At 38.4% G+C, this 13,252-nt stretch overlaps 1 protein-coding gene across 1 annotated transcript; it reads left to right on the top strand.

The window, feature by feature from the left end:
• The first annotated feature begins 126 nt into the window (after positions 1–126).
• Positions 127–12,060, top strand: LOC121426504 (transmembrane ascorbate-dependent reductase CYB561-like). Its single transcript, XM_041622836.1, has 5 exons — positions 127–805; positions 3,949–4,158; positions 6,714–6,934; positions 8,734–8,891; positions 11,279–12,060. The coding sequence occupies exons 2-5, from the start codon at positions 3,978–3,980 to the stop codon at positions 11,562–11,564; spliced, it is 846 nt and encodes a 281-aa protein (XP_041478770.1). The 5' UTR covers positions 127–805; positions 3,949–3,977; the 3' UTR covers positions 11,565–12,060.
• Positions 12,061–13,252: the final 1,192 nt, after the last annotated feature.

Below are 13,252 nucleotides of genomic sequence, written 5' to 3'. Positions count from 1 at the left end.
TAATCCAATGAAAATGCGATTTACTATAGTAGACCATGTAGACCGCAAATAAGTGATGCAAGTGACCGCACACTTTCACTTGTTGAATGCACTCCATATACTTTATAACACACACTGCACAGCGACGATCTCTTGCTGTCCGTTCGTACAGAGTAGGTGCAGAGCTAGAAAGTTTTGCACTTGTTTTGGATGTTGTTTATGGAAGGGGTGCAAATGTACATGAATGAAATTTTTACTTTTCACTCATACTGAGGATGCAACACAACAATTCCAAGGTAGTGCCACATTTCTGCATTGAACTTTGGTTCCGAAGTTATACGGTAGCGAAACATGATCATTTGCTCAGTGAGATATGCCCAGATAAAGTTTGCCGAGGACTAGGTATTTGTCACGTACAACCCCGCCAGACTGCCGGGGGAGCGCGGGACGAGGCTGGGATCACCAAGGGTCGTTGTGCACATGGATGGGCGGGCATGAAGTCAATTTCTCTGGATTGCCCTGCTTGTATCACAGATGCCATTGACATAATTGACGAACTGTTTCCAAGGAAAAGTGAGCTGGAGCAGGAAATAAGTTGCTTGGCTCGCTAGACTGTTTGATTAGTTGATTTTTTTCATCTTTTGGAATTGAATTCATCGCCGCCCATTAACCTCTGCCCCGCCTGGTCTGATCGGATACGTGACAGAATATATTCGCAGACTATATTCATGATAGCAGAGTGAATGGAAACAAAGACAAGTTTCATGTTCTTGATTAGTTGAATTACCGCAACAAAAAAATCAACAGACGTCCCAAATAATTGGCTGTGAGTATTCAGTTTGTATCCTTTCTTTTTCTGCCTGACAATGTTTTGAATAATTCATGAGGATACGAAAAACAGACCTTAACATTTCCATAATGTGCTTGTTAATATAGTTGTAGCATCACCATCTACTCTTTGAAGTTTTTTTTGTAATCTTTTGAATCGTAATTTATAAACCTATTTTCTTATAGATGTGGGTAACTAAATCCCATCTTGCTTTGGGGCCTATGCCCCCTATGCCAATTTTAAATCAGATATACGATAAAGCAATATAAAATGAAAAGTAGAGGAGGAGGGGGCGGCGCCCCCCAAAAAAAAAGAGGAAAAGGAGAAAATGCGAAAGGAGACAAGGGACCAAAGGTATTGCTTTGTTATTTGTTCCTTCATTTCTTAGTAAAAAAAATAAAAGCCTTAACGAAATGTTGATCTTCTCAATCAAAGCTATTCCATTGAATTCGAGTTGATATAAAGGGTACTAGAGACGCCTTCTCTTGATTTGAATTTGATGAGATATCAAGAACACCCTGACGAAAAGTTTATTGTAAAAATAGCAAAAAAAAATATTGAGGAAAATCTATCAAACTATTAAAGATTTTAAAGAAAGTTATGAGATTTTTTTTTGTGACCTCATATACGAGCAGCAGCCACATATTATGTTATGTAATATAAAATGCATAAATTTCAATTTTTTAATGGTTCATGATGAAGTACAATTTTTGTCTCACCTGCGAAGCAAAGTGAGACTATAGGCGCCGCTTTTCCGACGGCGGCGGCGACGGCGGCGGCGGCGGCGTCAACATCAAATCTTAACCTGAGGTTAAGTTTTTGAAATGATGTCATAACTTAGAAAGTATATGGACCTAGTTCATAAAACTTGGCCATAAGGTTAATCAAGTATTACTGAACATCCTATTAGAGTTTCATGTCACATGACCAAGGTCAAAGGTCATTTAGGGTCAATGAACTTAGACCATGTTGGAGGAATCAACATCGAAATCTTAACCTGAGGTTAAGTTTTTGAAATGTCATCATAACTTAGAAAATATATGGACCTAGTTCATGAAACTTGGACATAAGGTTAATCAAGTATCACTGAACATCCTGCATGAGTTTCACGTCACATGACCAAGGTCAAAGGTCATTTAGGGTCAATGAACTTTGGCCGAATTGGGGATATCTGTTGAATTCCCATCATAACTTTGAAAGTTTATGGATCTGATTAATGAAACTTGGACATAATAGTAATCAAGCATCACTGAACATTTTGTGCAAGTTTCAGGTCACATGACCAAGGTCAAAGGTCATTTAGGGTCAATGAACTTAGACCATGTTGGAGGAATCAACATCGAAATCTTAACCTGAGGTTAAGTTTTTGAAATGTCATCATAACTTAGAAAATATATGGACCTAGTTCATGAAACTTGGACATAAGGTTAATCAAGTATCACTGAACATCCTGCATGAGTTTCACGTCACATGACCAAGGTCAAAGGTCATTTAGGGTCAATGAACTTTGGCCGAATTGGGGATATCTGTTGAATTCCCATCATAACTTTGAAAGTTTATGGATCTGATTAATGAAACTTGGACATAATAGTAATCAAGCATCACTGAACATTTTGTGCAAGTTTCAGGTCTCATGATTAAGGTCAAAGGTCATTTAGGGTCAATGAACTTTGGCCGAATCGGGGGTATCTGTTGAATTACCATCATAACTTTGAAAGTTTATTGGTCTAGTTCATTGAACTTGGACATTAGAGTAATCAAGTATCACTGAACATCCTGTGCTCATTTCAGGTCACATGACCAAGGTCAAAGGTCAATGAACTTTGGCCGAATTGGGTGTATCTGTTGAATTACCATCATAACTTTGAATGTTTATGGATCTGATTCATGAAACTTGTACATAAGAGTAATCAAGTATCACTGAACATCCTGTGCGAGTTTCAGGTCACATGATCAAGGTCAAAGGTCATGTAAGGTCAATGAACTTTGGCCATGTTGGGGTTTTTTTGTTGAATAACCATCATATCTCTGTAAGTTTATTGGTCTAGTTCATAAAAAGTGGTCTAGTTCATTAAACTTGGACATAAGAGTAACCATGTATCACTGAACATCTTGTGCGAGTTAGAGTAGTATTCATAGTCAGCACTGCTGCTATATTGAACTGCGTGACGCAGGTGAGACGGCCAGAGGCATTCCACTTGTTCTTTTAGGAGCGGATGTAAAATAATTTGTTAATATGCTGAAGGTACAATAAAATTCGAGAAAATAACATTTATTTTTTTAAATTGTCTATACATGTAAAGCTGCTCGCTTGTGACGTCACATATCAAGAATGTAAAATTCTAATAACTTTTAAAAAGTCTTTGATGGTTTTTCCTCGAACCCTCCTTTTCTGCCATTTTGAAAATAAACTTTTTGTGAGGGTGAACTTCCCCTTTTATAGCGCATATAGAAATATAATTGTATTATCATGATAACAAATATATTCGATTCGCTTACCTGTGATCACTAATTTCTGCTATAGATGTGCACAAGATGGTCACTCTCGATCGTATGTCAAATAAATTACAAAAAATGACGATGATATTTTATATGATCAATCATCAGTCCTAATGTCAGACGTAGAAATAAAACCTCATTTCATAATAATAAAAGAAAAACAAGCTTTTTGAAAGCATCCCAGTCTCCTTTAATGTGTTTTGGATTCAATGGGAAGTTGTAAGCTTTCCAAACACAACGGAACTGTAACTCTTTGTAAAATAAGCTTTAAAGGACAAGTCCAAACGAACAAAAAGTTGATTTGAATAAATGGATAAAAATCCAACAAGCATTACGCTGAAAATTTCATCATAAAATGTAAAAACATTGCTTGATTTTACAAAAAAATATATATGTACATCCTGGCCAGTATGCAAATGAGGAGACTGATTACATCATCCACTCCCTTTTTTTCTGGGGTAGACTTGACCTTTAATTACTCCCATCCGAATTTGGTGAATTCTTGCCCATTTCGTTTGACTTGACTATTCCGATGTTTTAATTTTTTGGGGGTTTCAAATCAGTTTGATTTTGGTAGGCCTACTCATTTGTTTTCATTGACACAACCCCGACTTTTTGCTTTAACTCTAATCTACCGATAGTTTGATATCGTTCTGAAATCGCCATCACCATGGAGGCGCTCTTCTGGACTCTGGTTCTTCTCTCTCAAGTCTTTGGAATAATCAGTGTCATCCTGTTGGCCACATGGTTATCAGAATACGGGGGAGGCTACGACTGGGACTGTGGAAACGGAGTTGGTAGCTTTCATTATCTTCTACTTACAATTGGAATGGTTTTTCTCTACGCGGAAGGTAAATATAATTATAAAGTACAAAATCCTTCTTTTTTCAAGTTTTCTTTTTTTAAATTAGACCCCGCCAAAAAATAATAATAAACAAAGAAGAAGTAAAGATAGGGAAGGTATCTTTTTTACTTTTTTGTCTCATTCTGGAGAATTTGCTTCTCGGAAATATTGGAAATTTGGAAGTTTATAGGCAATATAGCAAATTGTTTTCCTCTATTTGTGTATAATTTCAGTAACTGAAAATAAACATATTGTCATAATTGACTTCTTACTTGTTTCTTTGTTTTTACCATTTTCGTAGCGAGATCAGCCCTTGAACTTGAAAGGCCATTGTCAAGCTTGATTTATTCTCTGCCTAAACGGAAACGCGTAAAAATTGTTTCATTTTAACCTCAAATTTAGCATTATGTAAGCATGCACATACATTATGTTTGGTCTTATAATTGTTCTGCCGATTAAAATTACCCTACTTTATTTTAAATACGGATATTCCTTTTAATGAATAAAATTGAGGACCTTCGATCCTGCCCGCCATGCTCCCCTTTCCTCCGTCTCCTGCATGGTTTCATGCTCATCTCATCTTTTTTTCTGACTAACGGATGGAACTTCAAGGGGAAAGTTCACCCTGACAAAAAGTTAATTGTAATAATAAAAAAATACTTGTATTGATAAAGGTTTCTGGAAAATCCATCCAATATATAAAAGGTTATTCAAGTTTTATTTTTGTTATTTGTGACGTCATAATACAAGCGGCTTCCCAAATTATATCGTATAGCGGCCTAAAATATCAATGAAATTTCATTTTCTCGAAAAATTGAAAATAGTTTTTATTCTACCATCAGTATTATTACACACCCACCACTGAAAGAAAAAACTCTTTAGTCATCTTGAACTGGTCATTGAAAATTGTAAATTCATGTATTATAATAATATTATATATCACATACCATATGGGACAGCTGCTCGTATTTGACGTCACAATTCGAAATCAAAATTCATAACTTTCTTAATCTTTAAAGCCTTTTATCATGTTTATCATTTTTCTTTTGTTTCTGGTATTTTTAAAACAAACTTTCCCCCAGGGTGAACTTTCCTTTAAAACCGGAATTATAGATATTCTATACGGATAGGGGCCCCCACATCCACTCTTACGTAATAGGCAGAAAGAAGTTTGGCTCGTTATCAGTCGAATGTCACACACGGGACTGGAAAATTGAAATCCGGGAATGGAATATACTGGAAGAGTGTCATTCTGTATATTTAATCACTAATTAAAGTTACATAAGTATGAAGAAGATATATTTTCGATAGGTTGTTCTGTTGTTTTGTAGACCTGGTGGGCGTTTCATAAAGCTGTTCGTAAGATAAGAACGACTGGTGATCCTTTCTTTTGGTAAATGGTATACACCATAGGCAATGGTTTAGCGCGTAAGAAAGGATCACCAGTCGTTCTTGAAGTCACTCTTAACTTACGAACAGCTTTATGAAACTGCCCCCTGGCCTATTACTGAGAACCTCTGCTCTCAGTATCGAATTGTACAAGTTTTAACAATAAATGCTATGAATCCTAAAGATGCATTCTTAAAACAAATTATTGACTAGACCGTTAGTCAGCTGGGTGCAACTGATATGTCTAGTCACATTCTGAAATATATTCTAGTCAGAAATAAATCTGATCTGGTAAAATAAGACTAGAAAATAGTTAAATATGACTAGAATAACAGTTGCACCCAGCTGACCATATTAACTAGTCATTTTGACTGATTTGTTTTAAGAATGCATCTTTAGAATTCATAACATTTATTGTTAAAACTTGTACAATTCGATACTGAGAGCAGAGGTTCTCAGTAATAGGCCAGGTCTACAAAACAACAGAACAACCTATCGAAATTATACCTTTTCATACTTATGTAACTTTAATTAGTGATTCAATATACAGAATTGAGTGAAGAGTGTGGATTTTGAGCATTGTACGGATATTGATACAAGTGGTCGTGGGTTCGAATTCCAGCCATGAAGTAATTTCAGCAAGAAATTGATCCACGATATGCTGCACTAAACGCAGGTGAGGTAAATAGCTACCGAAAAGAATAGAAGTAATTCATCAAGAAGCTGTGAACATCGGAATTCGTAACCTAACCGTTAGCCTGGGGCGGGGGAGGGTGGTAGTTATTAACACCTTATCAATGTCATGATGAAGGTCGATATATTAAATTCTGTTTATATCTGTTTCTGTTTTATGGTAACTCCCGTAGGAGCTCGGCAGGACAGCTTTTTGTTGGTAAACGCCAAGCTGGTATATAACCAATTACCTAGGAAACATTTTACGTCTAGGTTAATCAGTCATAGTGGCTGACATTATTATAGACAAAATATATTACTCTCGGGTGTTTTAATAAAAGTGGAGACAATGGCAGAGTGGGGATTCGAACTCACAACCTTTCGATTATGAGTCCAATGCTCTAACCACTGGACCACACGACCCATTATTATATGCATAAGAAACATGTATCCTATCATTATTATTTGTTTAAATATGTTGCCTACCTTTCTATCTTCCAGGTATGATGTCATTCCGAGTGTGCCATCGACTTGGTCTGTCCTACATGGCCGAAAAGGCGATCCACGCAACGATACAATCTATCGTGATCGTTTTAGTTGGTATCGGTGTGCATGCCGCGTTCGTGTGCAAAGATACGCAAGGCCCAGAGAAAGCCGGGAAGGACCTGTATTCACTTCATAGTTGGATGGGATTGGCAACCATCATCGTGTTCTTTGGTCAGGTATGGATTGTATTTTTTAAAAGTAAAAAAGAGATGTGTCAAAAGAACAACTATTTTTGGATTTTAAGCAAATGAATTGCCGAATTACCTAAAGTGAAGCTGTTGGAATTCTTAATCCTAAATCTTAAACTGTGATTATAAAAGTCTAGTACATTTTACAGTAACATTTCAAGGGTTTTTCTTTGCATTTTAAGTCACATGGCCGTGGCACGCGTTGATGATGGCCATTTTTTCCTGACCCAAATCTTCATTTTGGATTGAAAAATCCCCCATTTTTGCTTGTTAACAAACCAACACCTCCCTTAAAATCGTCCCAAGGTAACCTATTTGCACACTGGAAGCACCTTCGGGCCTTCCTGGTCTTTGAGCAACATTGCATTGATGATCCATAGAGTAGAAAGGTAAAAAAAATCTTTTTTGAAAGATGCTTTTTGCATGCCTAAATTGGCAGTGCCAGATTTACCAAGTAAAACCTGTAAATTTCATCAGATTTAAATGATTTGGTTCCTTCTGACAGAAGCTGTTCTGGAACCGTGCAGTTTCTCAAAATTCGCCAGAGGCAAGAAATCCATTTCCAGTTGATTCCTTGTGACCAGTAGCCTGTGACACAAACATGGGAGTGATCGTAGAGCATTTTCCTACGATCGATTCCATTGACTGCAATGTACAACAAATCCTGAAAATCAAGCGTACCGTTAATTGCTAACCTTTGTGTTACGGGACCCAGGAATGTCTTTAATGAACCTTTGACTCCTGACAACAAGTACATAAAGTTCTAGGATCTAACATCTTTCCTAAGCATAGGTGTCTGCCTGCATGCGAGGTAGTCCCTTCATTCAGTGAAAATACGGAGTTATCGCAGCGCGACGCAGACCTGATTTAAGAAAATAGAAAATGTATTGTCAAATGTCCTTCAAGACCAAGAGCAACTAAAAAGCCTGTCGAAAATTGGCGAATAAAAACAGAAGTCACGTCCTGGACTCCGGTCAAACGACATATTTGCAACTTTTCGTCAGCCCGAAACTTAAAACGAAACCGCTGTTCTCGTGCACCAATTATCGATAACGACCTCCCACCTGTTCCTTATCATTCTGACGGGCATTTTGAATTCATTTACTGTGTTTTGGAATCCTTTCTGCGTCTCGTGCGATAACCCCATGATATTTTATCTCCGATTCCATCATACCATTCTCGCTGATATTATGTTTCCTTTCCCCGGGGGCCGTTGAATACCATGCGCGACCCCCCCCCCCAAAAAAAAAAAGAAAAACACGTAAAAGGATGTCTTTTTCACGAGAGGGCACGTTACGTACGTAACGTGATAAGGGTGTCAAAAACACAAAAATAATGAAAAAAGGGTATCTATTTCGCTAGGGAAGTTACGTGTTTAGGGTCAAATTTGCGGGGATGATAAAACAAAATTAAAATGTTTTTAAAGGATGTCCTTTTTACCCCAACACTACGTGTTTAGGGTCCGATTTGCGCGAGGTGTGGAAGGTGGGGTCGTACTATAAACCATATGAAAACCGACGACCGAAGGACCCGTGACATAACAATAAAATATTCCTGTACTTGTTCAGGGGTTCATTTCAGGGAATATTTGCCAACTGTTTTGTTCCTAATACTTGTTAAGGGGTGCATTTTCAGACTGTGGTAATTACGTGTTTAGGGTGCTTTTCGAGACCCCATGGTCGCGCATGGTATCCACTCGTCAATGGAAGTGCCCACCCGGGTTCCTTTCAGAGTATGTGTATCTTTTTTATTGCATAAATCTGTATCTTTTATGTTCTATTTTCCAGTGGATATACGGGATTGTGATGACAGTAGCCTTACGCAAGCTGGATCGCTCATGGCAAGATGTGCTGCTTCCAAACCATGCTTTCTTTGGCCTTCTAATATTTGCCATGTCCGTAGGGTCTTGCTTAACAGGAGTTAACGAAATGGCAATATTCTTTGTGTAAGTTATGTGCAATAATTGAATGTGGTGTGTGTGTGTGGGGGGGGGGGGGAGGTTCAGGGGTGAAAGGGGCAAGACAAGAGAAACGAATTTATTAAAAAGAGAGAGTTGAGTCAAATTGATAAAATTTTATGTCCTCTTTCTTGCGTCCTATGAAACTCGACTAGCACCTCCGCCCTTGGTTTAGCCTAGTAGGCAAATATCTGTGAAAAAGTGGCGTTTGTTGTTTGTTTCTCTTTGTTTTGGGGGCAGTTTTTCCTATCAAATACCCGCACGCATTGTGGTCGATAAAAATAAAACATATCCCGAGTGCTTTGCAGCCATTATTCTTAGTCTTCCGCATTGGCATATTGCTGACTTTTCGCGTATCAGCATCAAGTCGAAAAGGGAAATGCAAAAGCTAACAGTCTCCGCCCATAGATCAGAGGTCACCTTAGATTCAGTTGAGCTCCTACTGAACAATAATTGTCACTTAGTGTTCGCCAAATATCGATTTGCACTTACGAGATACAGAAACTTCTAGAATTCTAATACTAGAATGGTAGAACCCGAATGTCCTTCCATTATTATCATCCACGGTCACAGGTTTTTTTTTAATGTTTGTTTACCTACAAGGATACTTACAACCAACTTTCCATTCACTTTGTTTGGGGTTAAATTTATCGTTTACCGGGGAGCGTTTCGTCAACATTTTTGTCCGACAAGTTTTCAGATTTGACAACTTTCCTTGAATCTGATTGGCTGAGAAGCACTGTTACTATGGTATTTGTCAGATAAAACGTCCGACCACTCCTTCATTAAATACTCCCAAGAACTTACGAACAACTCTAAACAAACGGCGCCATTGTATATCTGGTCAGCTGTAGGCCTATAGATGTATTTCCATTCACGATATAAAATCTTTACCTACACATGATTTTGGGAGACAGTTCCTGGGGGGGCGTTTCATGAACATTTTTGTCTGACAAGTTGTCAGATCTGACATCTTTCCTTGATTCTGATTGGCTGGGAGGCACTGTTACTATAGTGACTGTCGAATAAAATGAGACTTGTCGGATAAAACGTCCGACAAGTCCTTTCATGAAACGCTCCCCTGGTGGGTGTTTTATAAAGCTGTTTAAGAGCGACTTTCAGAACGACTGGTGAAACTTTCGTACGCGCGAAATAATCATCAATGAACATTATAATGGTGAATAACATTTACTACAAGATCACCTGTCCAGTCGTTCTTAAAGTAACTCTTAAACAGCTTTATTAAACACCCACCTGTACGAACAGCGTTACGAAACGGGTCCAGGATTTGTAACTTTGTCATTGTGGAAATTACCATGGTAACAGGGCTCATCAGCCAGTCGCAATCATGGTAATAGTACTATTACCATAGTTATTAGGCTTTATGAAACGGGCCCCTGATCATGTCGATGCAGTCCATGACAATTGTCATACCATCAAGATGCAGACCCAATTCAGAATGGGTTAGTTAATTGACTTACTGACTTGGATGCATTGGACTTAGATCCCTTCGCTCTCTGACGGATGATCCTTTTCCATTCAGTTCTATCCTGGGCTGGATCTTCAGCATCCAGTTCTGTCGAGGGAGTCCCAAATCACTTCTGATGAATTAAGGACTTACAACTGTTGTATATTTACCATTGTGGTAATTACCATGATAACAGGGCTTGTCAACCAATGGCAGTTAAGGTCATGACAAAGTTACCATAATACTAAATAGGTTCATTATTGCGGATTGAAATAATCGCTAGAGGGTATTCATTTGTCTCGCAATCTACTATGGTCAACAAGGAAATTCGTGATCACTCTCGCAAAAAGTGTTCACTGGCTTTCTAGGAAATTCGTGATCACTCTCGCAAAAAGTGTTCACTAGCTTACAAGTTCACGAGCTTTCGAGTGCTGCTGCAACTCTTTATCAAGTGACAAGGATTGTCCGATATCGTACTAAAGTTACCATAGTTGTAAGTCTGTATGAAAGACTTATGTCGATGCGGTTTCATGACATTTGTACCAGTTACAATTGCGTACCACCAAAGATGCATACCCAAGTCACAAAACTAGCCTTTCTCTAGCATTTGTATTCCTTTCTGTATACTCGAAAAATTGTAGAACCGCTGTGTATCAGTTCGGTTATCTTCCTTTCTTTTTTTTCAGTTGTTATGGGCCGATTGATGTCATGTTTATATCTCCCATTCTATGGTGATTTAAGCATGATAATGGAAATGAAACATTGAAAAATGAGCTAAATACCGGAATGTGTAATATAGGATTTTAGTCTGGACTGTAAAAGTTACCCCCCAAATTGGTTTCATAGATGGAATTTTATGTATTTTTGACGAATAAAAAAAATTGTTTTAATTTGATTTCTTATTCAGAGAGAACTACAATCAAATAGTGCCTTCAGGCCATCTCGCCAACGCGTTCGGACTCTGCCTCATCGCGTTTGCTGCTGTTACGGCGTACGTTGCCTATAAACCGGACTTTCAAATTCCAGAGAATAGGCGGCACCCGGAATGCACCGCGGTACCCACATCAGAGGGCATAATTACTTCCGGTTCAGGAAAAGTCACGCACACGACGGAGCATGCGCCGCAAAAATATGGCGCGACCGAGGAGACGGCTTTCAAAGAGCGGGATGGAGGAGCAACGGAAGAAGTTTGAATCTAAAAAAAAATAAAAACTACGGTGATTCATGTGGAATTCGGACTATTGCGATTAAGATGGACCTACATTTTTAGGACATTTCTTTTTCAAATCGGTGTACATTGTTACTGTATTGTACATGTGCTCAACTTGAGGACTAAGCAGATCAACTTTATACCTTGTATTCAAAAGTGGATTGACACCTTGTGTTATTTCCTTATTGTTTTTTTGTAAATGCTTCCATGGATTGCAGCATTTGAGCAAATAGAACTATATTATCATCAACATAAGACACTGAAACGCATCATGTATGACCAGACACCGCTGAAGATTTTTTTTATGGACCAAGTTGCAAAAGAATGCGAGTGTGATCATTTAAGTTCGATTTTCAACCCAGATAGAGTTATATTGATTGAAAGGATACGGAAATAACTGTGAAGGGGAAAAGATGAAAGTTTGAACGAAATCGGAAAAATGGTACAAATTTGAGGGCTCTATTCTCCTGTACCGGGCATCACAATCCGAAAAATGTGACTGGGTCCACTGTTAGCGCTCATTGCCCCCCCCCCCACATTGCTCATTGCCGCGAATCATTGACGAGTGAATACCATGCGCGACCCAAAACACTTAAAAAGGATGTCTTTTTCAAGATAGGGCACGTTACGTACGTAACGTGGTAAGGGTGTCAAAAACACTATAATAATGGAAAAAGGGTATCTATTTTGCTAGTAAAGCTACGTGTTTAGGGTCAAATTTGCTGGGATGATGAGACAAAATTAAAATGTACGTGTTTAGAGTCCGATTTACGTGAGGTGTGGACCCGGGTGTGGAAAGTGGGGCCGTAGTAAACCAAATGGTGTATAAAAGGTAAAGGTAAAATTGACGACCGACGGACCCGTGACATAACAATAAGATATCGCTGTACTTGTTTAGGGGTTAGTTTCAGGGAATTCTTGCCAAGAGTATCGTTTTGTTTCCAATACTTGTTAAGGGTAGGGTTTACACGCGAATACTTGTTAAGGGGTGCATTTTCAGAATGTGGAAAATACGTGTTTAGGGTGCTTTTCGAGACCCTATGGTCGCGCATGGTATCCACTCGTCAATGGAAGTGCCCCCCGGGTCATGGCCTCGGTTTTGATTGGCTGAAAAGCAGCCATGTGCTTATAATTTAGTAGCGAACCTTTTGTTTCAGGGAATGCAATGGCCCTTCCACACATACAATCACACTTGAAAAGCGTGACGTCACGTTTGTGTGCCCGTGGAAGCATGGGGGACCAAATTTTCACGAAACAGTGTGAGAACTGACAAGTTGACATTATCTCACATTTGCTCTTCTCAGCAAATCAAAACCATGGATAGTTGTCAGATATGAAATCTAACGATGCCAAAGGGTGTCGGTTACTTGGGTTTATACAGCCGGATAATGTCAGTGTCAGGGATAACATGTTCATTGTAACGGTGCTATTATCAATTTTTGTTCATTATACGCATTATTATAATCGGTATGAAGACCTACATATATACACTTATTCTCCGTTGTCTTTGTTACAAAAGGGATGGATTCTGACCAGTAAATGCTATCAGTATCAACAACGGCCTATACTGTTTTTATTTCATTACTGTTAACTGTTTGAAAGCCTACTGGACTAAACACGCACAAAGACAAGTTTAAATTTATTACCTAACGCTGTTTAGTAAATGAACCT

Source organism: Lytechinus variegatus, chromosome 13 (assembly GCF_018143015.1).
Source record: "Lytechinus variegatus isolate NC3 chromosome 13, Lvar_3.0, whole genome shotgun sequence".
Lineage (NCBI taxonomy): Eukaryota > Metazoa > Echinodermata > Echinoidea > Temnopleuroida > Toxopneustidae > Lytechinus > Lytechinus variegatus.
The sequence above is the reverse complement of the archived record's forward strand: the minus strand, read 5'-3'. Positions and strand labels throughout refer to the sequence as shown.

What these genes read in the sequence shown, in the direction of transcription:
- LOC121426504 (XM_041622836.1), top strand. Translation starts at nt 3,978, where the DNA reads ATGGAGGCGCTCTTCTGGACTCTGGTTCTTCTCTCTCAAGTCTTTGGA. An exon ending in TCATCGTGTTCTTTGGTCAG is followed by an intron (nt 6,935 to 8,733) that starts GTATGGATTGTA and finishes TCTATTTTCCAG; the next exon opens with TGGATATACGGGATTGTGAT. An exon ending in GAAATGGCAATATTCTTTGT is followed by an intron (nt 8,892 to 11,278) that starts GTAAGTTATGTG and finishes TTTCTTATTCAG; the next exon opens with AGAGAACTACAATCAAATAG.